At 38.0% G+C, this 23,288-nt stretch overlaps 2 protein-coding genes across 2 annotated transcripts; one reads left to right on the forward strand and one right to left on the reverse strand.

The window, feature by feature from the left end:
- Nucleotides 1–3,072: 3,072 nt before the first annotated feature.
- On the forward strand, nt 3,073–5,771 carry LOC133982161 (B-cell receptor-associated protein 29-like). The gene is made up of 8 exons (XM_062421095.1): nt 3,073–3,135; nt 3,570–3,676; nt 3,866–3,966; nt 4,071–4,218; nt 4,418–4,553; nt 4,864–4,960; nt 5,132–5,232; nt 5,366–5,771. Exons 2-8 carry the CDS (start codon nt 3,585–3,587, stop codon nt 5,399–5,401), a joined length of 711 nt encoding a protein of 236 aa, XP_062277079.1. The 5' UTR covers nt 3,073–3,135; nt 3,570–3,584; the 3' UTR covers nt 5,402–5,771.
- A 673-nt stretch (nt 5,772–6,444) lies between these two features.
- LOC133981578 (solute carrier organic anion transporter family member 1C1-like) lies at nt 6,445–20,103 on the reverse strand. The gene is made up of 14 exons (XM_062420345.1): nt 20,008–20,103; nt 16,088–16,229; nt 14,796–14,928; nt 14,461–14,582; nt 13,423–13,569; nt 12,932–13,030; nt 12,193–12,441; nt 11,324–11,488; nt 10,495–10,690; nt 10,067–10,232; nt 8,505–8,689; nt 8,140–8,204; nt 7,687–7,804; nt 6,445–6,670 (listed from the first exon to the last, which is right to left on the reverse strand). The coding sequence occupies exons 1-14, from the start codon at nt 20,101–20,103 to the stop codon at nt 6,445–6,447; spliced, it is 2,109 nt and encodes a 702-aa protein (XP_062276329.1).
- Nucleotides 20,104–23,288: the final 3,185 nt, after the last annotated feature.

Below are 23,288 nucleotides of genomic sequence, written 5' to 3' on the forward strand. Positions count from 1 at the left end.
ATCGCCTACTCACAAACCCCCAACTGAGTGCTAATGACGTGGATTTAGTCCCAGTGAACAAGAGGGACTGTATCTAGGCCAATAAAGTAATCTAATTGAGATAAAGATCTCTTTTTAGAGAGACCTTTCTAGAGCAGAGAGAAAGAAAACAAACATGTTGTGGACAGAAAGGATCTGACCTCTGTATGTGCACCAAAAAGTAAGTATTCAGCCTTTGCTGAGAACTGGGAAATGTCTCACGGAATAGATATGTATATGTTTCTTTTATATAAAATGTAATAATCCCCTCTAGAGTGTGACTCATATCTCACTTTTAATGTGGATTCTCTTGTAACTATCAGGCATCACTGGAGACACTGACATTGGCAGATGGAAAGGCTTTAAGGAACGATAACTGAAAGATTAACCCATGTGATCTGAATCCCAGTGATGCTTTGTTGTTGGACTTTCAACTTTTATCTCCAGAAGAGTTTTCTGCATGCTGGTGGATGTTGAGGGATGAGGGGAGCCTGAAGGTTAAAGAAGGAGGTTAGGAGTTTGACTGTCGTTTGTCCAGGCACATGCCACATGGCAGAAGGACTTTGCAGTTACAGAAAGCCTTTTGAGTTACTTTAAAAAGTTCTGGTAAATCCTTCAAATTAGTCAGGGAGGAGATAAAATGTTTTGCTCAGGCATTTTTCAATAAGTGTGAGGAAATACTGACCACAGCTGGCTATTTAGTCAGGCAGGACCACTTTTAAGGAAACTGCATGCAGCTGACTCCCTTATGCAAGGGCAGAGGAGTTAAATATTCAGTGCATTGGTTGTTGTCAATGTCAGACTGTTGTGGCTTACAAACCTCTTCAATGCTGAATTTATGTCAAGGACAATGTTTAAGTACTGACTGTAGTGTTGACCTCAAGCATCCAGTGAGGCAATCTGAAGCTCTGTGAAAATTAAATGAAATGACGATCAGGACATCCAAGACAGAATCACGTTTAATACACATGATCACCACCTCATATGTTATTTCTGGCCCAATTTTGCTGTTCAAGGCCTCACGTACCTGCTCATGTGCTACCCTACACGAAGCCCACTCTTGTAACCATCACTTATCCACATGGGCAGATGCAAATAATGTAAATGGAGCTGATGGTTGAGCTAAACCATGGAGGGGTTCACATGGACATGTTGACTGTGTTTCTCAGAAATGAGGGTGAGATGGATCAGGAGACACGCACAGGTGCACTAACTGCATGTTGGTGTCAGCGCAGTATACTGGACCATTATAGTAAAAATGCACCTCACCCTGAAGGCAAAGATCTCATTTTACTGTTCAATTTATATTCCAACTGTCAGCTGGTCATGAGTTTAGGCAGCAACTGAAAATATGATTTCTTGAATACAAGCAGCTATTATAAGCCTCCATTACAGGGTATCTGTGCTACCCCTCAGGGACATGATGAGGGGCTCAGATATACATGTGGATCTGAAATATGGACACTACTCTGTCAAGATGGGTTCAAATAGCTGAATCTACACCGCATGTTGCATCCACAATAATCAAGAGGGCCTCTATATCGTGACTAGTCTGGGAACACCTATCCCCAGGAACAGCAGGACCAGGAACAATAAATTATCTGAGGTCATCTTGTTGGCTTTCTGCTATAATGCCACAAGGACAAGAAGATAAAATGACTCATATGTACTTGGTATATGCAAATAATGCATCTAACTGTCAAGTGGCCAGAATCAGATGTATGTTGCTGCACTTCATAGGTTTGTCCATGGCTAAATGTTATTGGGTCAACAAAAATAAGGAAAAATAAATATTTCGCCAAAACCATCTTATATTACTTGTGAGATAGCGTGTATGAAGTCTGCATGCATCGTGACCTCCAGTTCTGACAGGAATATATATTGACAGATAATAAATAAAACGGATGGAGCTGTCAGGTTACAACACTCCACCAAGCTCGCTATCATCATAGACCTGACCATCTGCTTATTGGAGGCATTTTACTGTGATGACTCTCTAGTCTCCCGAGCGGCGACCTCTGAGATGGTGCGGAGAGGAGAGCAATCAAAGCACATTCAGTTCTGCCAAAGTCATTTGCCCGCTCTCGAAAAGCTATCACAGGGTGCAGCTGTAAACATTTTGCTCCTCAACACTTATGAGACATGCAGTCGAAGAGGATAGCAGCTATCAGTCTCTTTCACAGAGGAAGCCTGTATGAATTTACTTTGCTAGCAAAGAGGGCAAAATATAGAGAACAGTCCTAGGAGCTGAATTCGGTCTAAAAACCCCATTACTCAAAAGAGTGATCCTGAAGGCTATGCTCAAGAATCCCCTCTTCTTTTTTTGTTTTGTTGAGGTGCAATGCATATGCAGTTATGTGTTTATGAAAAAGTCAATCGCTGTTTGTATTCCTTTTTTAAAAATCACACAAAGACACAAAGAGAGCAATCTTTTCAAGTCTTCTTGTAATGAATGAGCATTTGGAAAGTGCCATCTGCTATTTCAGTGACAACTATTTATATTCAGCTGGTGTGTAAACTGAAGCCATTACCCACTATTAGTTGCCTGTACATCTCTTTGGCACATGAGGTATATGTGAACTCTTGAATTTGATTAATTAAATGCAGAACACATCCTACTTCCTGCTCATGTGCAGACATTATATTATATTATGAGATAATATCGCCCTCTTGTGGACTTTTGCTTGGTTTCATTTTGAGTATGAATTGGAAAATAAAAATATTGAAATTACAGCTTGTCTCTTTTAGTAATAAATAACAAATATTGCATTTTATAGTGTACTTTTTTTTTTTTTTTTTAAACAGGGTGTCCCTCCTCAGATTGCTATTTTTGTACCACGGTATGAAACATGAGTGGGGAGGCACAAACTCAGACGCACTGTATATACTTGTGAAAAAGTAGCTGGGGAGTCCCAAAGAAGAACATAAAGAAAGTAATACTTTGCAAAGATTTTTGATCAGCTTTAAGGCCATAAAGGGACTGCCCACTGAGTCAAGCAGAGTTTTATTTAGGACTGGGTCCTCTGCTTCTCACCAGCAGCTGTCGTGTGTGCGCGAGAGCTCGATCGCGGGTGACTGGACTTTTCTAGATTTCTTAAGATCGTACAACATTTTCTGGTAAGCTAACAACTCTCTATATTACTTGGCATAGATCGTCTGCACGCCACTTTTAAATACAACTAAAACACTACCCGATACTATGCTGAGGAGCGTCTATAGGTGGAAGCCTATAAATAGAAAAAGGCTATGAATATCTTCTACAGATGGCTTGCTGCTAGTAGGCCTACAGAATTTGCTTCTGTTTATATGTGCACAAAAGGTTTTTATAGTATGTATAAAAGAAACATTAATGTATAATAGTATATACTGTAGGCTATATAATAGGCAAAGATTAAATCAAAATGTGAGTGAACTCGTAGTAATTATCTTTTTTTTTTTAATTAATAAACATGAAAGGATGTGTCTCCAAGTGGAAAGGTCTGTAATATATAATTTCATGCTTGTTAGTCATACTATAAATAGAGATCATTTTAACCTGTTAATCTCCACAGGAAATCACTGTCAGGATGACTCTCCAGTGGACAGCAGTGGCTTTCTTCCTTTATGCAGAGATAGCTGTCAACATCATCTTGTGCATACCCTTCATATCAGCAAAGAGGTAGTATTTCATTTAAATAAACACACGGTCAGCTGGCTGTCCGGAGGACAAGTTTCTGATTGAATACATTCCAAGTGTTTGTAAAGAAGAGAGTTGAAAGATGTAATTCACCAGCAGTGTTTCTACAGTCTTTTTGAGTAGATTATTGTTTTGATTGTTTATCATGTCTCTTTTTTACCTACTTTGTAGATGGCGTTCGGTTTTCAACTGGAGAATATGGAACTGGTTATCTCCATACTGGAATAAATGCTTCATAACTATGGTCGTAGTCCTTATTGTTCTTTTCCTTGGTGAGCAATCTGCTGTGAGCAATAGTCCGCTGTAAATGATACATTTCATAATATTGAGTAGACTGTCTGTCATTAGTGTTTTGTGTCAACCTGTCCACTCTCAGATGCTGTCCGTGAGGTGCAGAAGTACTCAGCTCCTCAGCCCATGGAAGATGCCAAGGTGAACCCTAATGTGTTTGACCACGTCCACATGAAGCTGTTCAGAGCTCAGAGGAACCTCTACATATCTGGCTTCTCTATCTTCCTCTGGCTGTCAGTGTCTACCAACAGTTCATGTAGAGTAACTTTAAAATGATTGTTTGGTAAATTGCTCTAGTAGAAACAGTCAACACAACTTATTTGCTTAGGCTATCTTTGTTTATCATTCATTTTGTGAGGTCACTTTGCCTGACCTGTCCTAAGCTATTTCTTCCATTCCGTTCTTTCCTTCTCCTGTCCTGTGAACACACAGTATCATGCGTCGAGTTGTCACCCTGCTAAACCAGGTTGCTGACACCTTGGCGAACAGTGCAGGTCTTCAGGCACAGGTGGACAGTGCTGTCAAAGCAGCCAAGCGGAGTCAGGAGGACAACCTGAAACTGAAACATGTGAGAAGTAGAGACTTAATCATAGACTGATAACAGAATTAAAGTTTATCTTTGGTTTCATAAAGCCAATTCACTTGCCTCCCCAACACATACTGTAACATTCTGTATCGTATACCAATAGTGTAATTTTGTCTTTTTTTAAGTGTATTCAGCTCATGTCCATATTTTAAAGTATATAGATTTTGAAACATCCTGTATTCTTAGTATTGCTTCTGTGCCTCTGTGCTTGTATTTTTTGTACATGCTCTGCTGTCTGCTTTTAAAATAAATGATTTAAGCTCCACAGTTAAAGAGAATCCTTTGTTCTCAGGCTATTCTAGATGAAGAAAAATCACTGTCAGCAAAAAACCAGCAACTGAAGCTAGAGGTTGGGAGGCTGGAAGGTCAACTGAAGGCTGCAGAGGAAGGTGAGTAATCATACTCATAAAAACAAGACTTGCATACAAATGTTAGCTGTGATATTATGAAAGGTGATTGATTATGAATGGAAAAAGATGAAGCAATGTATAGATGCTGTATTGTGTGTGTGTGTGTGTGTGTGTGTGTGTGTGTGTGTGTGTGTGTGTGTGTGTGTGTAGCTGTACGCAAGTCTAATGCTGAAGTGGAAGCCATGCGGAGACAGGCCAAGGGGCTTGCACAAGAATATGACAGACTACTGAGCGAACACCATCAACTCCAGGTAACAAAGAAACACAAATGCACACACAGATGCAGTATATATGTGTATACAAATACAGTCATAAATACTTACTATTCACTGACTCTACTAATACTGGAGTGATTATATTTTTAATCCTTTACTTGCTCCACAGAATCTTCCCAGTGCTGAAGACAAAAAGGATCAGTAACCAACAGGAATATCATTTCAACAGGATTGTGTGTTACATGCAGTAAGCCACCAGAGGCCATATTTGTCTTTTACAACTTTCATTTTTCTTTGAAGTTTGAACTGAGATGTATATTTTAATTGATGGGATTAAACACATGATAGGCTACAGGTTTTCAATGAATAAAACATCTTCTTTCTAAACTCTGTATCATGAACAGGGGCTCATGCTTATTTCTACCTTATGCTAACGTTTAATAATGAGGGTTAGGTTAGGTTTATAACTGACAGGTACTAAACTAGACAAAAAATGTTTCATTCATTTTTTTCCCCTGACTGACATGTATGATATCGATGATAAAGAAATGAGCATTAAAAATAAACAAATGAAACCCCGGATATTGTGTCCTTTCATTGATGTGCTGTTTGTAAGTTATGACTATTAAGCTAATGCTGCACAACTCATAATGTATGACATTCATAGCTAAGATTGAGAGAAGAGACAGAGATTTAATGATGAAGTGATCTTACTGAAGAAATGCTTTGTTACATCTAGACAGTAAGTGACAGTTTCTGCTCTGTATGCCATCAGTATAATCTTTCACAGGGCTCCTGTTCCTATGTTGCCTGTAGCTTTGATCTGACAGATGACTTTATCTAGACGCTGAAACACTTACTTTGTCTCATACTCAGTGATGTAGCCACGTTCACAGATCCTACACCAATCACAGTGTAAAACCTTCCACAGACCAGTAAAAAAAATCCGATTTTATCAAGTTTAATCATAAAAACAAAGACTAACATAGAAAATACCGCACAATTACATTATTTTTCTACAAAAGTCTTCCATTCATGAAAAACGCAAACACATATTTCTATACAGTCCAGAAATAGCATATTTCGTTTATAAAATGACTCGTATTTCAGATATTGTACGTCTACACAAATCCTGTACAAATATATACTCTGTGTGCTATGAAAAGTGTCCACAGTGTGTTTTCCTCATTACGTCTGAGGTGCTCCACAGAGCCAGAAGAATCAGAAGAGGAGAGGCTGTGCTGAGACTCACAAGCGCGTCTCTCTGTTAGGATTGCAATCCAAGGCCAGTATAAACTGCTCACAGTGTATAGAGCTGTGCTCCTCTTTCCTTAGTGACTCCAGATCTGCACTCCCATTGGTCATGGCAGCTTTCTCCTCCCTCTTAATATGTCTTTTGAGTAGAGGAAATCCCAAAATACACAGAAAGAAAGAGACTGTCCTCAGGCCCAGTGTCAGGCCCAGGTACACTATCCTGCAAAAAACATAAGCAAGCAACACTTATGGAGTAATAGAAACAAGTATATGCAACACACACTTGTTGCTCCACAACTATCTCCACACCATTGACCCACAGATGACTCAGACCTCAATATGAAGAAAGAAGTTGATATCCTGCACATTTTAAGCCTTGAGCTTATTAGCAACACAACAATTCAGTCCAAAAACATTGTGTAGTAGTAGTAAACTCAGCAATAAACATTTTTTTTTTGCCTTAAGGACAGGCCAAGGGTGCTGCAAGATCTCTACTTTTTTTTTACTCCTACTTTACTTTTTTGGTACATTTTCAATAACGTTTTAGTACATCAAAAAAACAAGGTGGCATTTACTTTTGCCATATCTTTGTAAAACCTTTTCAAACGTATCAAAACAGAAGAAAAAATATTATATATGAAGTTATGCTGCAGCTAAGATTGGTGACAACATCTGACAGTAATGCAATACACTTTCAGGCACACTAGTTTTCAAGGTTCACAGCAGTCAGAAATACCAGCTGTTGAAGAAAGCTGTGGAAAATGTATATTATTTGCTGCAACTGAAGGTTTAGTCTAGCCTTCAGGTCCTTTCATGAGCTGTGTCCTTCTTAAGTGGCAGCTTATGAAAAAGGTTGTAGATAACACATACAGCCTTTGCAATGCTATCACGCTTGTGCCAAACTTATTACTGTATGTTCTGCCCCAGTAGTGGCGAGTATCTAAGAATAGCTGTGTTGTTTCTCTATTTTTCATCCATATAACAAGTTTGTACAGTCTCACAGTTACGCTACTGAGGTTACAAATTTTTGGTCTTGCTACAAACTGAACACTAGGGTTTAAAAGGTATTTAATACTGATGAAAATTAGATACAAAGTTTCACAGTGAAACTCAAAGACCACAATGGCAATAAGTCTTGTACTTTATGGTGTTTTCCTTGGCATACTGTAAATGTGACCTGAATTCAAATAAACTAAACTCTAAAAAAAATAACTAAAGCTTCAAAAATGAAATTACCTGTAAGCTGAGGTGTTGTATATTCTGCATGCTCCTCTTCCTCCACACATCTTGTATCCCCATTTGAGGCATGTTGTGTCAATTATAGCTCCAAAGTATATCGGGGCCGGTATCCCAGCTGGTGTACAATTTAAAGAAATAATAGCATAAAAATAAAGACAGGGTTGCTTCAAGATGAGACATCCATCATTTGAAAAAGATGGGATTTACATTTAACAAACGGCAAAATATTAAATGTAATATAATATGATAATTATAATGAAGGTTTACATTTTTAGAAACACTTAATGATGGGCTTCAATCACAATGATATAATGACACAACCACATGCACATTATTCCGGTAACTCTGCTCACTTCAACATATAGTATGCTGAATGTCACGTCTTTAGAGATCCGTCTGCATTTAAACTAACAAGACAGTAACGTACAGAATACTAAAGATGGTTCTCACCCAGAGTGCGAGTGGCCAACGTGTGGATTCCAAGAGCAAGGGATTTCAGCTCAGGCTTGATGCACCTATAAAAACATGGCTGTGGTGTTAAAAAACTGATATTTGATACATTTGAACTGGAAAACATATCCATATCTATAAACAGGCATTCCATTAATACAATGCTTTAAGAGTGCAAGTGTTAAAAATGTGCACACTTCTCATTTCTGACATTTTAAGTTATATTATTGATAATATTGCATCGCATGTATGAAATCATATTTATGAAATATAATTATTACAAGATTATGTGTTGCTTTAACAATATGCTGTATGTGAAATGAGTCTAGTGATTTCACTATTTTTCAAGGGGGCTGTTGACGCACCTGATGAGCAGTACAAAGCCAGGTGTACCCCCAAGTGAGATGATGAAGGAACTGAGGACAGACAGAGCCAGAAAATATGGAAAGATTTTGTCACAGCTGTCCCTGTGTTGACACTGGCCCAGTGTGGCTGTTAGGTTGCCTGGTTGGGTATCAGCCATCGCTACACACCTGCAATTATCAAACACCTGACAAAAGAGGAATCAGAGGGTTAGGTTTGAAGAAAGAAAATGTAATGTGTAATGTGTGTACAAAAGTGCGTATCAAGGTGTTGCACTCTCTAGTATTTTTTTCTGTTTTTGTTCATTTTTCCTCCTTTATTCTGGCTAGTGTTTACATCCCACCTGAGGTATGCATTAGTGAGGCCTACAACACCTGGCTGAACAGATAACCAGCATGAAGTGAAAACATCCAAACTCCCTTGTTGTTATCCTTGGAGAGTTTAATTGAACAAACCTCAGCCACGAACTGCCAAAATACAGACAGCATATTAAGTGTCCATCACAGATAAGAACACACTGGACTGCTGCTCACAATATTAAAAGACGTATATGGCCAAGTTCCCCGTGCAGCTTTGGGACTCTCTGATTACTGTCTGGTTCATCTTCCAAGACAGACAGAGACTAAAAATGATGGGTTAGGGTTAGCCTGTGGTAAAAACTGTGAGGAGATGGACCAGAGAGCCAAAACTGGAGTTACAGTCCTGCTTTGACTGCAGTGTTTTTGATGCTGCATCTATAGATCTGAATGAACTTACTAATACTCTGAAATACAACCTGCCTCAGGAGCTGCTTATCCAGTTTTACACTGCAGTCACTGAGTCTGTTCTGCACTTCTGTCACTGTCTGATTAGGATGAACCACAAACAGGACAAGAATAGACTACAACACATAGTCAGGACTGCAGAAATGATTATTTGTGCCAACCTGCCCACCATCCAGGATCTGTACACATCCAGACATCATGAAACGGGAAGAGAAAATCACTTCAGACCTGACCATAACCTGATCAAACTTCTACCCTCTGGTAGGTGCTTCAAAACCATGTACACAAAATAACCACACACAGGTACAGTTTCTTCCCCTTTGCTGTCATACGAACAGTTAACTCACTGTGGCACTGTGCAATAACCCTGGAACACTATAATACCCAGTGTACCTACAAATTAAATATATTTATTTTAGTCTAAAATACCAAATTTACAATACATTTCACTCACTACTGAATATATGAGCAGGCTGTATATACTATAAACAACTGCCTATTATACAGTATGTAAAGTAACTTTTTTTAACCATTTAATTTTTTATCTCATTACTCCTTGCACCATCTACTTCTTTGCACTATTTGTACACTATTGTGAGTTTGTATTGTTATGAGTACATTAAGAGCTGGAGTCAAATGTATTTTAAACATACTAATGTAATAAAGTAATAATAATAATAATAATAAAAATGCAAATAATATTATTCTCTTTTTATACAGAATAAGATCGGTCAGCATCCCTTGAATTTATACTGTGTTCCTGCATATTATCAATCAATGGGCAGTGGTGCATGTCTGACCGTGTTTCTGCCAGAGCCAGTGGAGGAGGTGCATCCAGCCAAGCATGGGGACACGTAGGTTATCCCGTTCTCTCCACACACTGGATCCCACTCCCTCCTTGAGCACAGGCAACCTGAATTACAGTCGGAGAAGAGGGATTGCTCCTGGTAAGACAAGCCTTCCACTCTGCATGTGATAACATGAAGAAAATGCATATATTATTGACAGCTTATATGAAAGATTAATTAAATAAGAAGCCACAACCATTACTGTGCATGGGATATGAAATAGTGACACAGAAATACAACACAACACAAAGAGAACCCAAGGAAGTGTGCTAGCTATGATGATTAATTGCAAAATTGTCATTACTCCAAGCTTAGCTTCTTGGTTTAAACATTACATATTAAACTAGGATATGAGGGAAATGTATGCAGGTGTTACATACCCAGTATATGAAACTGTGATGCCTGCCACCGTGGCATTGTCACAGCTCATGGCTAAGAAAAAGAGCGACAGGAAGTAGCCCAGCAGAGAGGTCCCAAAGGCAAATTTAGCTGCTCCCATGACACCTAGCTTGTACTTCTTCATGACAACTCCTCCAGAGAACATCCCAAGGGCCACAGCCGGGATGTTGATCATTCCTAACCAAACCACAGAATACAACAGATTCTTACAGGGATAGAGGATCAGGGAACGACTTGAACGAGCAACATCTTTTCCCAAAAGGGATCAAAGTCAGAACACTCATTCATATCAAAGTAGTTTCATTTATTTTTCATGTAAAGTGAACTGAAGTCATGTCGTGAAAGATGAAAATGACTTTTGATGGTTGAGGGGATAGGGAATTTCTCATCATCCAACATCCTATTCACTTCTGAGGATAGAAAGATCTGTTATTACACTGTCTCCAATTCCATTAGATTGACTTAATAGTAGGTCTCATTAATCTGTGTTTATTTTAAATGAAGGCCTAACTGTCATTCCACAATGTCCAACGATTACAGTAAACCTGGTTGTCATTTTGAAGCTGCTGCATTTACTTAAGAGGGATGTGGGAGTTGGAACATAAAAGATTCATCAAAAGCTGGCTCATGAATGACTTATGATGACCATCCAGCTCACATCACTTTGCATTCTTAAACATTTTCCTTTCAATGGAGCAACACAGGTTTTGAACAAGCTTGTAACTCGTCGACAACGATTAAATGACCAGACAAAAGTCTCCCAGAGTAAACATATACTATATGAATTATATATAAAAAAAGTCTGCTTACCCATGAGAAAATTGGCTTTTGATGCTGACTGACCATAGTGTTGCTCAATGTATTTGGGCTTGTAGGTGACCATGCCAATGAGAGAGTTGAACTGAATGATGGTGACGCACAAGTAGATGACGTACACAGGATTCCCAAGGAGACTCTTCAATGTGGGCACAAATTCTGTGTGGGGGAAATTAACATTATGAATAGCACTTGACTATGATTTGACTAAAGCCTATGACTATGCCTTTTTCACACATTTGGGACGGTATTCACAAAGTATGTTATCTTCCCCTTAGAAGTCCTAAGTGGCACTAAAAGTTCCTAACTAAAGAGTTTCCTATCTAATAAAGAAGCAGCAATTGGCCGGAAAACGGCAACATTTGGCAACATTTCTTGGGCGTAACATTTTTTTCCCAAATCCAGTTATTTTCAATGTGCGGTGTCAACCAATCAGGGGCTAGCAGGAAAAGCTGAACATATTACATGAAATCTGCGCCATTACCAAAAACATTTTATAATGTACAGATTACTATTGCATTTATAAAAAAACATATGATGTTCACAACTAGGCCCACAGACATAATTAAAATGGTACAACCTTTCCATGACAGGATTGCTTGCAGAAAAGGTTTTACATGATTCTGAAGACAATTAATATTCATAAAAATTCTGAAGTTCTGTAGTTCAGGCAGAAATGTGGGCCAATAAATACATCTAGTTATTTACTGGCCCACTCCACTCTAGCTATTTATCTCGTGATGGCAGTAAAAGAGAAATGTATTACATTACTAAAGGTTCCACTGACTGCATACAACACTCAATATTTATTGCAGGTATTAACATTTTCCCAAAATTATAACTTGATGTGTTTGTAATCACACCTTTGGCCATCTGATGTAAATTAGCCGGCTCCTCAGGTCTGAATTTGTGCTCCATGGTTGGGGAATCCTTGATAAACCTGGTCTGCTCTGGAGTGCAGCTGGTATCGTGTTTATCAACTGGCATGGGCAGCGATTTGGGCAGAAACCAGAAAGGAACTGCTGACATCAGGGTGATAGCACCAGCAATGAGGTAGCCCAGCCACCACGCTCCCACCCAGCGGGCATCAGAAGGGGTAATAGTCACAGTCTCTGTGAAGTGATAAGGACCCTATCAGCACAGTCTGTGGATTCATTTAGTTTTAGAGCACATTCATTTCAAAGGCAAGGAATAGTTATTTAAATAACATTTCATATGCCGAGGCAGTTTCAACCTGCATTACATACACTTAAACTTCAGGGCTGTGGTAAATGTTCAAAGGAAACATTTCATAACTTAAGGAGACATCTTCCAACTTGTATTGTTGAACAGAGAGGTTTACAACAGCTTCAAAGTGTTTGCTTCCCAGTCAGATTGCACTGTATCACAGGATTTACCCTGTTCGAATTCAGTTCCTCTTGGCAGGTGTGTTGTATGTGCAGCTTTAATGTTGTTTTGTACAACAGCCGGTTTCCAAATTTAACTCTTCCCAGAGGATCGTGAGTGAATGTCTGAAGCTTGAATGCATGATAAATCTACAGTAACAACCGAATAAGTTCAACATAGTTTATCAGTCAGCTTTAGTCTCCTGAGTTCACTCACCCATGTCCACATAACCAATGTCAACATAGATCTTAGCACACAGCGACCCCAGCAGGTACCCAAAGACAGGACCAATAATTGATATGGTTTGGACACAACCTGTAATAAACAATAAAGAAAAACCTTTTTTTTATTGTGTACTTGTGCAGCATGGATTGACAATTAATCTGATCTGACTTGAATTATTCTGTCTTGAAAGGAGGGGTGAATGTGTTGAGGATGTGTAGTCAAGTATCACTCTATTATGTACAAACACTATCTTCATATGTGTTATTTATAATATTTCACAAAGCATGGTGTTCAATTTATTACACAATATGTTAAGCACAACAGACATTATCTCAGTAATAGCACTGTGGTCTCAAATAACACAAAATGAATTATTTCCTGGTTGCCTGAATATACCATCCTTTCATTCTGATATTAATAATTAACAGCTGGATTCAAAATAAAGTCACCCACTAACATAGACAGTAAGTCAGATGTATTACCGATATACAGGGCAGCATTCTCAGACTGTGCATAATCATCAATATAGGAGATTCCCAAAGGTTGTACAGGAGTCTCTCCAATCCCACGCAGAACATTTCCCAGAAACACGTAGATCCACATAGAAACACTGGACTCTCGCTCACAGCCTGCATTTCAAAAATGAAATAAGACAAATGAGCTGAGAATTTACAGTTACAAGACTGACAAAACATCAAATCCACTTTGGCCTGTTATGATCAATAAATCCTCAAATCAGGGATTCACTGGAATCTTGTATCTGAATTCATGCACTAAATTCTCATCATTGATTTGAACCATCCTGAGACAGTTGGTCTGGTGTAACACAGCTGGACAGCCACCCTGTCCTCACAAGAAAAACTACAGTAGGGGCAGAAAAATATAATAACCTATAGTTATATTTATGCCATCTAGCAGCCGTAATAATAATGACCCGAGGAAGTGACGCAGTTTAGATGAAATCAATAAGATTTGATAAGAATTTTGCCTTATTGGGAGGAGGCACACTGGGCGGATAGCTCGATAGCTGCAGGAGACCATTGTTCTTTTTTTTCTCCAAAGGTGAGTTGGGACATTATTTTAAAAACTGTAACGTTGTGGTGTTTACTGTTGCCATGACAATGAAGGCTGCCTAACTTAAAGGAAATATAAACCATGATTCAAATGATCATTTTAATCCAAACCACGATCTTTCCCTAAACCTAAGCAGAACTTAACCACACCATAAAACATTGTTATTTTTTTAACAGTGATTTTTAATGGCATATTACGCTCCTATAGGTCATTCTGGAGTGCATTTCTATGGCCATCAAATGGTGTAAAAATAACTATAGGTTGGTTTTTACCAGCTGAATTTTAGACCTGTACTATTGTTTAGTTATGAGGATATGTTGCAGATACAGTGGTACATTTATTGTGAATGTCTACATGGTCTGAAAATGTCCTCTGTGGGTCCCAAAATTCAGAGAAATAGTTTTCTTGATAGATGACAGTGAGGATTCTTCAGCTCCTGGTCTTACCTCTAGAGGGTAGTATAGAGGGTCTGTCACCTGTCCTGGAGGACTCAGGTGAGCTTGTTGGACATGGAGAGAGGTTATTTGTTGAATTCACTGAAGATCTAACTGATGTTTCGATCTTATAGCTGCGTACAAAATACCAATGTGACTGTTAAACAAGGGAAGGGAGAAAGCATCAGGTATTGTTAGATATTCACAATGTAAAGCACAAAACATACATCAGAGACTAAAATTACAAATTGTGACAAATACTGTCATTACATTATGTTTAGAAGACTTAGATCAAAAAAGAATTTGTGAAATACGACACAAGCATACAGACATGGCATTTTGCCTACCGGCCAATGATGAAATGAGGCATGGCGATCAAGAAGGTCCCAAAAGACATCAAGATACATCCAATTGCTATGATCTTGGGTCGGTGAAGCTTGGCACCAAAATAACTCACAAAGGCAATCACCAACAAGTTTCCTACAGGGTTAAGATGATCAGAAAAAAGACATGGAGAAGGCATTAGATATGAGACCTATTTTAGTATTCTATACAGTTTCAGAATATTAGTCATCTGAAAACATCTAAATCAGTCATCTAAAATATATACTGACATCTATAATCTCTTATAAAGCCTGATTCTGATCTGTCTCTGAATGGGAATACAACATGGAGGCAATCGTGAGTTGTGCTGTATTAAACTGAGCAGGCTGACAAGCATTAGAGTCATTACCCAGAAGAGGTATTCATACAGGGGAAATAAGGCTTTACATTCATACAGCTATACCATGTATATGCCTTACATTAAGCAAGGACATACTGAAAAACACTTTTTCATAAAATATATCTTACTTATCATGAAACTGGTCCTTTTGGTCTCCTATATGGCATTGCTTTGGCATCCTTATTTTGACAATTACCCTGACTATAGACTAAGATGGGCTACAACGTTTAACATATTTTTTTCATTGTCATTTTATACTTTATCTTTAAGATTTTATTTATTAGGATTAGGATTTTAAATAATATAAAATACTTTTTTATTTCTTATTTTACTATAAATCATGTGTTACTTTGTTTTTGAAAGGTGCTTCATAAAAAAAGCTATATCATTATTTTTTAATATAATTATAACGTTTGTTTTTGCATCTGCTTGCCATACAGAGCATCTCATTCACTGCCTACTGGGTTTTCACAAAGAAATGTAGGGCTGTGGTTTCTCATAGCTCCACTGTGTGTATATCATCTACAGCATTACCAGCCTTATCAGAGAGCATCGTGATCAAAGTCAGTGTGTGCATTCACATTTATTTCAGTTATACAAGCGCAACATTACATATATTTCATTCAGTGTCCCCAGTTTGTTGTGCAACTACACAAATCATTACAAAATCTCTCTATTTCAAGCTTTCATATGTAGCTTCAAAGGATTTCCCGCTCATTAAGAGTCAATTAGGTATGCGACCAGTGACTATTCTAGGTTCAAAGGGGATGCATATAGGCTATAGTGTCGAACCTGCTGACATGCTAAGGACATTTTCTTGGCTTACTTGCATTAGCATCTATGCCTCAAAACATGTGCATGAATAGCCAGTAAATAGAGAGACACACGGACAGAAAGGAACCAGAAAAAACTCACCTATTTCAAAGCTCCCGTCTATGATGCCGATCATATAGCTGGGGATATCAAATCTCCTTTCTAGTTGTGTAATTGTGCTCTTCATATAGCTGCCAGACAAAGCCTTGGCAAAGTAGGCAAAGGACAAGGCAGCAAGGAACATCTACAAAGATACAGAGAGAAAAGACAGAAAACTGCATAAACAAGGTGGCACAACCCACACACAAAGTGCTTCTTGTATTTCAAAATCATAAATATATATATATAGGCTAATATGTTTTAGATGCTGTAGTTCAAACATCTCACTATTTGTCTCCAGTTTTACAAATCAAACTCAAAGCAGCCACAGTTGAAAGGAAACATGGAAAGTCATCTAATCAAACTCTAGAGGTTTGACTGGAAAGCAACAAAAAAACAAAAAAAATAGCACAAACAAAACAAGAAAGTACACTGATTTATTTCAGCACTAGGTTGTCATTTAGTGCATGTATTTCTCTGAGTGAGTGTATGCATATGTATAGTGTACAGATACACCTGTGGAAAATATAAGCTTACAATTTGCTGTTAAAGCTTTGGCCAGAGGGTGTTTTGAGCTCCCTTCTCCTTTTGCTCAGCCACCTGTGGACACTGACAGTCTATAACAAAGGAAGGATTAGACAAGCCAATCCCACTAGGACACAGAAACATCCATGGCACTATGAGCTGACAGACCGACCGACATGCAGCATAATTGGAAACAGGTGAGAGGTAACCATAGCCTGCACTCTTAGGAATGGAAAATAGCCTGGGCTCAGAAGAGACACACGCACCATCTATCACCATATAAATGCATATTCTAGATGGCCATTCGTGTTTCAGTATTCAGCTTAAATCCTTCTGATGCCATTTGAAAGCAAGTAAACTAAATTCACATATGATTGGTTTTTGACACAATGATATTATTATCATGGATTGGAAGAGAGGGTTGCATTTCAACAATGGGGTTCTCAGTGGAGTGCTAAATCCAAAATCCAGAGAGAATGTTCCAAAAAATATGAAAAGGTAGCACATCCCAAATTTCCACATCAAGGAGGACAAAATACAAACATTTCATTTGTTTATTTGGCTCACCACATCTCATATGTGATGAGAGCCAAATAAATAAGTGAAAGGTTCATATGTTGTTCTGCTTAACGTGGATACATTTTGGTAGCTCTCCAAAAATTGCTATACTTTTTTTTAAAAATGTTTTTAATTCACAGATGAGTTTCTAAACATTCAACTTTAAATACACAATCTACAAAAATTATTTTCCATATCATAATAAATGATAAATATCATTGATAATTCATGTCATGTAATACATATACAATATACTGTATGTAGCATAGTATGTATATTGCAATGCTATTAAATTTACACAATAAACAATTATCTCAATTTGTGTTTTGGTTTAGAGGACCAAAGAATCAGAATTAAGTGAAAGTGAACTAAAAGCGAACAAACTCAAGTGCAAATTAATCGATATTTCTAAAACCGAATATTATAACCTGAAAAATCTATTTTTATATTCATAGATAGATATGATAATCGTGCAACACTATATCATGGCCAAAAATGAAACATTTATTTGAAGTACAGAAGCTTGGTGTTTTGGTCTTGCAGCCTTCATCAGATATACTAACAACATTTTCTTTTAAACAATGTACATTTTTTAATTTTACATGTTTACTTTAAAAATGGTCCAACTATTTAAAAAAACAAAAAACATTTCTATTAGTATTCAGTACGGTCTGGTGATAGAAACTGGGTGAAATAATCCGATGCAGTAAATAGTTGGTCATGGCGTCACATACTATTGAAAACTGGTGTTATTTGTTCAGATCATGGCTCCAAGTGTAAACATAAGTTAAGTAATAAAGGTTAGGTATTAAGCCCTGGAGGATACTGCATATATCCGCTCTTTGATACTGGTGTCCCAAAGAAACAGAGAAAACTATTCAGAAGTCAATCCTGAGCAACATGAATACTGAACTTGAAAGCTTTGTGACTATGGGTTAAGCTTTCTGTATTGTGTGAATGCCTGTCATGTGCATACAGCATAAGAAAGCAGGTGAGACATTTCATCAAACAACTGCCAAATTCAATAAACAATTATCTTCATTTTCTCTCTCTCTCTCCATCAATGTTTTTCTGCAGCTGTAGTCTCAATTAGCACAGGGACGCAGAGTGAGAGATGAGAACAAAGATACAGGCCAGAATGGAGAAATACTTTGTTCCAACCTCTGTCAATCATGGTAAATCAGAGAAATTCTGTGAGGAACTATGGCAACCACCTGGGTGGTCTGCAGCTGATTAATATATCTCTCAGTGTAGGCATGGTCTTCGATCTAATGTCAAGTGCATAATTACCATTCATACCGCAGAATATAACCGGATATAATTCTTCAGCAGGAATGCTGAGACACGATGAGGTTCCCATATGCCTGCATTAATAATGTTGATTTGGGGATTTGCAACCTTATTCCAACATCATTGTGCCGCCAAATGCCATAACTTAGAGAAACCTTCATCACTTTTTGCACCTTGGAATGAGGAACATTATTAAACCATTTTAAAATCTCCTTAAAACATTTACTATTGTTTTGTAGCTCTCCATGCATCCATCCATCCAGATTTATTGTGTATTTATATTATCATTACTAATCTTTTTTGCAATCTGGCTGAATCTTAATGTTCTGTGAGGCACATTTTATTTAACTATTTGAAAAACTAAAAACTGGGTATAATGATCCATGGGGTTTATGCACTGAAAAGGAACCCAAAAAATGAGATGCATTTTAACTAATCTAAAATAGTATAGTAACTGCTTGACAACTACCTGTATTTTACAATATTTGCATGTGTGGTACAGTACAATACAGTACAATCCTAATCTACACTAAATAAAGATGCAGAGTGCTGCTGTGGATATTATCAACACGTGTGCTACAGGCAGACAAAACCCCTTTTTCTACATAGACTGAACGAATTTGATGAATGTATCAAAAGCACCATGCTGAGACCTTCATTGTAGGATTACCACACACAGAGGGAAAACACATGGAGAAAAAGGCAGCATGACTAGAATTCCTTATTATTGTTGCTTGCAGCTGCACAAGTATTTCACTAAGCAGCTTTTTAATTATTGTCCAATGTGCTTCTTAATCCAATAAAGAGGTAAAGACCCTCCATCCTGACTTTGTTTAAGGCGACTAAATATCCAGTCCAAAGGGCACAAAGAGCTGCTGCACCTAACACCTTGCATGGTCTTTAACTCAACCTACCAGTAACATGCAGCAGGCTCAACACAAGCTTTGAGTCAGTGTTCAAACATTCATGGATTTACATCAAAATAAACATAAACAACAACATAAACATGTCTAAAGCAGTACAGCAGAGTTGACTTGAACTAGAGCTTTTACATATTCTCCACACACATGAAACACACTCACAAGAGGGTGCATTCACCAACACATGCACTCAGTGCCTCTCTTTCTTACACACATGTGATCCCAGTTGTAGGAGAGTTATTTGTGTGTCTCCTCTAGGCCAGTCAGATGACTTTGAAAATGAAAGACATGTGGACCCTCTGTCCTTTCAGGCTGAAACCCTTCATGCATGTTCTTATGACTGGTGGATAACACTGTCCCTCCTGGGCTGTGCAATTGTACAGTATTATGTGGTTTTCTTCCCCTCTCTGCAGCTTTCAACACTGGATCTTTGTATGGTCAAACAATGTCCTCCAAGTCTTGAGGAACACGCGTAGATAAAGATATAGTTTGACATTCTGTATAACACTTCTGACACTGAGAGTGACATTGTTCAACACATGCATCTAAGCACACGTCTAAGAAACTGTTACACATGTTTCTATCAGCTTCGGTTCAGTTCAAATAAAGGGCTTGTCAGGGGTACAGTACCTTCAGATTGGGGTGGCAGGAGTTCTTCACTGTTGAGGAGGGAGGGTTAGTGTCAGCAGTCCAGCTGCCTGTGGCTGTGTTGTCCATTTTCCTCATAGGAGCCTCCTACTGTGCCTCGCCTGGGTTGCAATGTGTCTTTAGATGAGTTATTGTGGTTGTCTTCACTCAAACCTGTTTGAAAGAATTGGCATTCAGAGATAAAAACAGATCTGTCAAGATCATTTTGCTACAACAAACTAGATGTTGGTAAATTACAGAATGTAAAGGTGTAATTTGGGATACTTTCATACCATAAATTGGCTGGATTGAGTTCATTGGTACTGTAATTTACAGTATATATATATTATGTGTGTGTGTATTGTTGTGCCTTGTTTTTACTGTAAGCTTGACATTAAATATTCCTTTATTTATTTAATTTTATTATCAAAAATAATATGTTTTCCTGCACGAAAACCCCTGTAGCCCTGATAAGAAGTGAGTTAAGACAATAAATGAAAAACTGAATCAATGAGTCATGATTGACTCATGCATTATACATTTGACCTAATTCAAAGTAAATGGCTGCATGTATACAGCGCTTTTAACCAAAGTGCTTTGCAATTTGCCTTTCATTCACCAATACACACACACTGACACTGACAGCAGCAAGCTACTATGTAAGGTGCTGGTCTAACTATCAGGAGCAATTTGGGGTTCAGTGGCTTCAAGAAGGACCTAGAAATAAAATGCAAACATAATTTATCACAAGGTCAAGCAGAACAACAAACATTGGTGACATAATTGCAGATGATGATCCTATGATGTGAAAAATGTGCAGTGTTCCACTAGAGGTTAAGTAGATGTCATGTTTATATATATCTTGTGTATATCAGCCCTTTACAGTCATCATGTGTATATATGTGAGTGTTTGTGTGTGTTGTTAAAATAGGTGTTAGAATTAGGGAAACAAACACGGCATAAGCAGCCATAACAAGCTTAGTAAATACATGGGCTATTCCATACTGGAGTGGAAACTGATTAAAACTTATCTTGTTGAATCCAAGTCACAATAACTTAGTGATATAAAGAACACACAAAGGAAGAACAGGCAGGGCACTATTTGTTGATTGCAGTTAAAACATGTTAACAGTGAAAAAAACAAAACAGATTTTGTAAACTTGTGAGTAACAAAACAATCAGAAAGACAAAGTGTATCATGGTTTGATGAAGCTCCTCTAAGATTACAGTTTATAGATAAACTAAACCAAGTTACCAACTACTCCTACTATATGCCTTAACTCTTCTGTTGATCATCTGTCATCACCATCAACAATCTGTTGTGGCCACATGATCCTTTCTCTTTACTTTAGGTCAAAAACACAAAAGTCCTACAGGCATCATTATCTTTCTGAAGGGAGATGTATTTTTATATAATGTTTTTGTATCTGATTGTTAGAATGATTTCTGATGAGGATCTGATGATGCTCATTATGAACTTTTTAGAAAAGGCAAAGGTTAACTTCAAGAGGTATTATAAAACTCAGTTCAGTATTCAGTAATGGATACAGTTGCATGTTTAGGCTGTAAATTACTGGGTTTTGGGAGAAATTTGGAAACAACCAGGTTTGATTTCTGTTGAACTTGGCCGGTGCTGCTTTTGCAATGAAATGCTTATGTCATTTAGGACCCAAAAAGAAAATTTGCAAAGGGGATCTTAGAAATAATGTGACAACAAAAAGGCTTCAGGAAAAACATAAACATACTCCAAAACATGATGTGTTAAGTACTAATCTTGAATAAAACGGTAAGTCATCTCAGAAGAAAATCAGTAAGGTGCCAGCTGGAGCATGTGAGAAAAAAGATATAACCATCAGATATCAGTGATTAATGCAATTACTGATATTTGCATGTTTAGTGGCGGTGACTTATTAATGGTGACATGATGAGAAACAGAGAGAGATAGACACAGAGAGCGTAGCAGAGCTGTGACACTGTTTAAAATCCAGACTGCTTAATCAGTGACATGACAACTCCCTATGGATCCTTCCTCCCTGCACCAAACCACAGTGTGGCTTTGAACTCTGCAAGAAAATAAATGTAGCTGCAGCTGATGACATACATACAAAGGATTTCACGCTCTAACCTTTACAGATACTAACAGCACAGCAAGACTGTCAAATATACTGACCTATATTCCTGGTATATGCAAGGAGGAAGTGTTTATTTTCTGTAGTACTAACCTACTAATTAACTCTACCACCTTATGAGGCTGCATGTGGATGGAGGAGGCTATTTATGTAATGATGACATGATGACACGATGACAACAATGGCTTTCCTTTTGTTAACAAACCTTTTAAACTGCGTCCCACATGCGACTGTGAGCAAAGTATTTCTCACAGTCAAAAATATTTCATCTGTATGTTCAGAAGCTTGTGTCTAAGTGAGGTTTTTGCTCCAAGAGAGGCGGTTAATGGGCCTCATTCCCTCTGCACAATTACTCTGCCTTCTCTCCAGAGTCACTGTGGGATTCAGACAAGACTGCCCATTCATGTCCAGACAGCAGAGAGGGAGGACTTGTCTTAAGGTGAGAAGGAAATCTAAGTTGTTACTCTTTTATGAGTCCAAATCCCATTCATCTCATAAAAAGTCCCCTTATGCATCTGTGTGATGTGAGGCATGGTGTTAAATCTAAATATAATGCATACATCAATAAATATCACTGAGATGCACCTGTCGTTTCAACTACAACCTCCTGTTTCTTCACATCATGATACATTCATGAGCATGGTCTAGCTGCCTGATCAGGATTCTTGACAATAATCCACAAGTGTTAGACTGCTGCAAAGCCAAATGGCCTTTACACATAAAATCACAGATGTGCAAATTAGGGGGAAAACAGAAAGGGTTTAAAAGACTTTAAAACCAACTGGCTGATTTTTAACAAAATTCATTGAGAATTTTAAGTAGGCTAATATTCAGTGAACTAGGGATAAACGTATAGGAACAATCATGTGATCTTTGATGAATTATTGGTGATACCACATGCACTCAGGTTAATTAATCAATGCATATTGAATAGTGAGATCAGCTTCCACTGGATTCTACGAATCCCCTGCTGTTTCCACGGACAGCAGTGTGTGCACTGCACCGGTGAAGTGTTTGCTGATGCAGAGTTGATGCTTCACTGACACTGGGATATTTTTGGTCTATCACTTGATTCTGCAATTATCTGAGATCATTTCACTGCTGCGCGCCTCGGCTCCACATAAAATGTCAAGAAATTAATATGCGCATGTTTTT

This window comes from Scomber scombrus, chromosome 6, assembly GCF_963691925.1.
Source record: "Scomber scombrus chromosome 6, fScoSco1.1, whole genome shotgun sequence".
Lineage (NCBI taxonomy): Eukaryota > Metazoa > Chordata > Actinopteri > Scombriformes > Scombridae > Scomber > Scomber scombrus.

Coding starts and splice junctions, on each gene's coding strand:
- LOC133981578 (XM_062420345.1), bottom strand. CDS start 20,103: ATGAGGAAAATGGACAACACAGCCACAGGCAGCTGGACTGCTGACACT. Junction 14,583..14,795: donor CCTCATTTCATCATTGGCCG/GTAGGCAAAATG, acceptor TTTTGTACGCAG/CTATAAGATCGAAACATCAG. Junction 10,233..10,494: donor ATCACAGTTTCATATACTGG/GTATGTAACACC, acceptor TATCACATGCAG/AGTGGAAGGCTTGTCTTACC.
- LOC133982161 (XM_062421095.1), top strand. CDS start 3,585: ATGACTCTCCAGTGGACAGCAGTGGCTTTCTTCCTTTATGCAGAGATA. Junction 3,967..4,070: donor CCTTATTGTTCTTTTCCTTG/GTGAGCAATCTG, acceptor GTCCACTCTCAG/ATGCTGTCCGTGAGGTGCAG. Junction 4,219..4,417: donor TTCTCTATCTTCCTCTGGCT/GTCAGTGTCTAC, acceptor GTGAACACACAG/TATCATGCGTCGAGTTGTCA.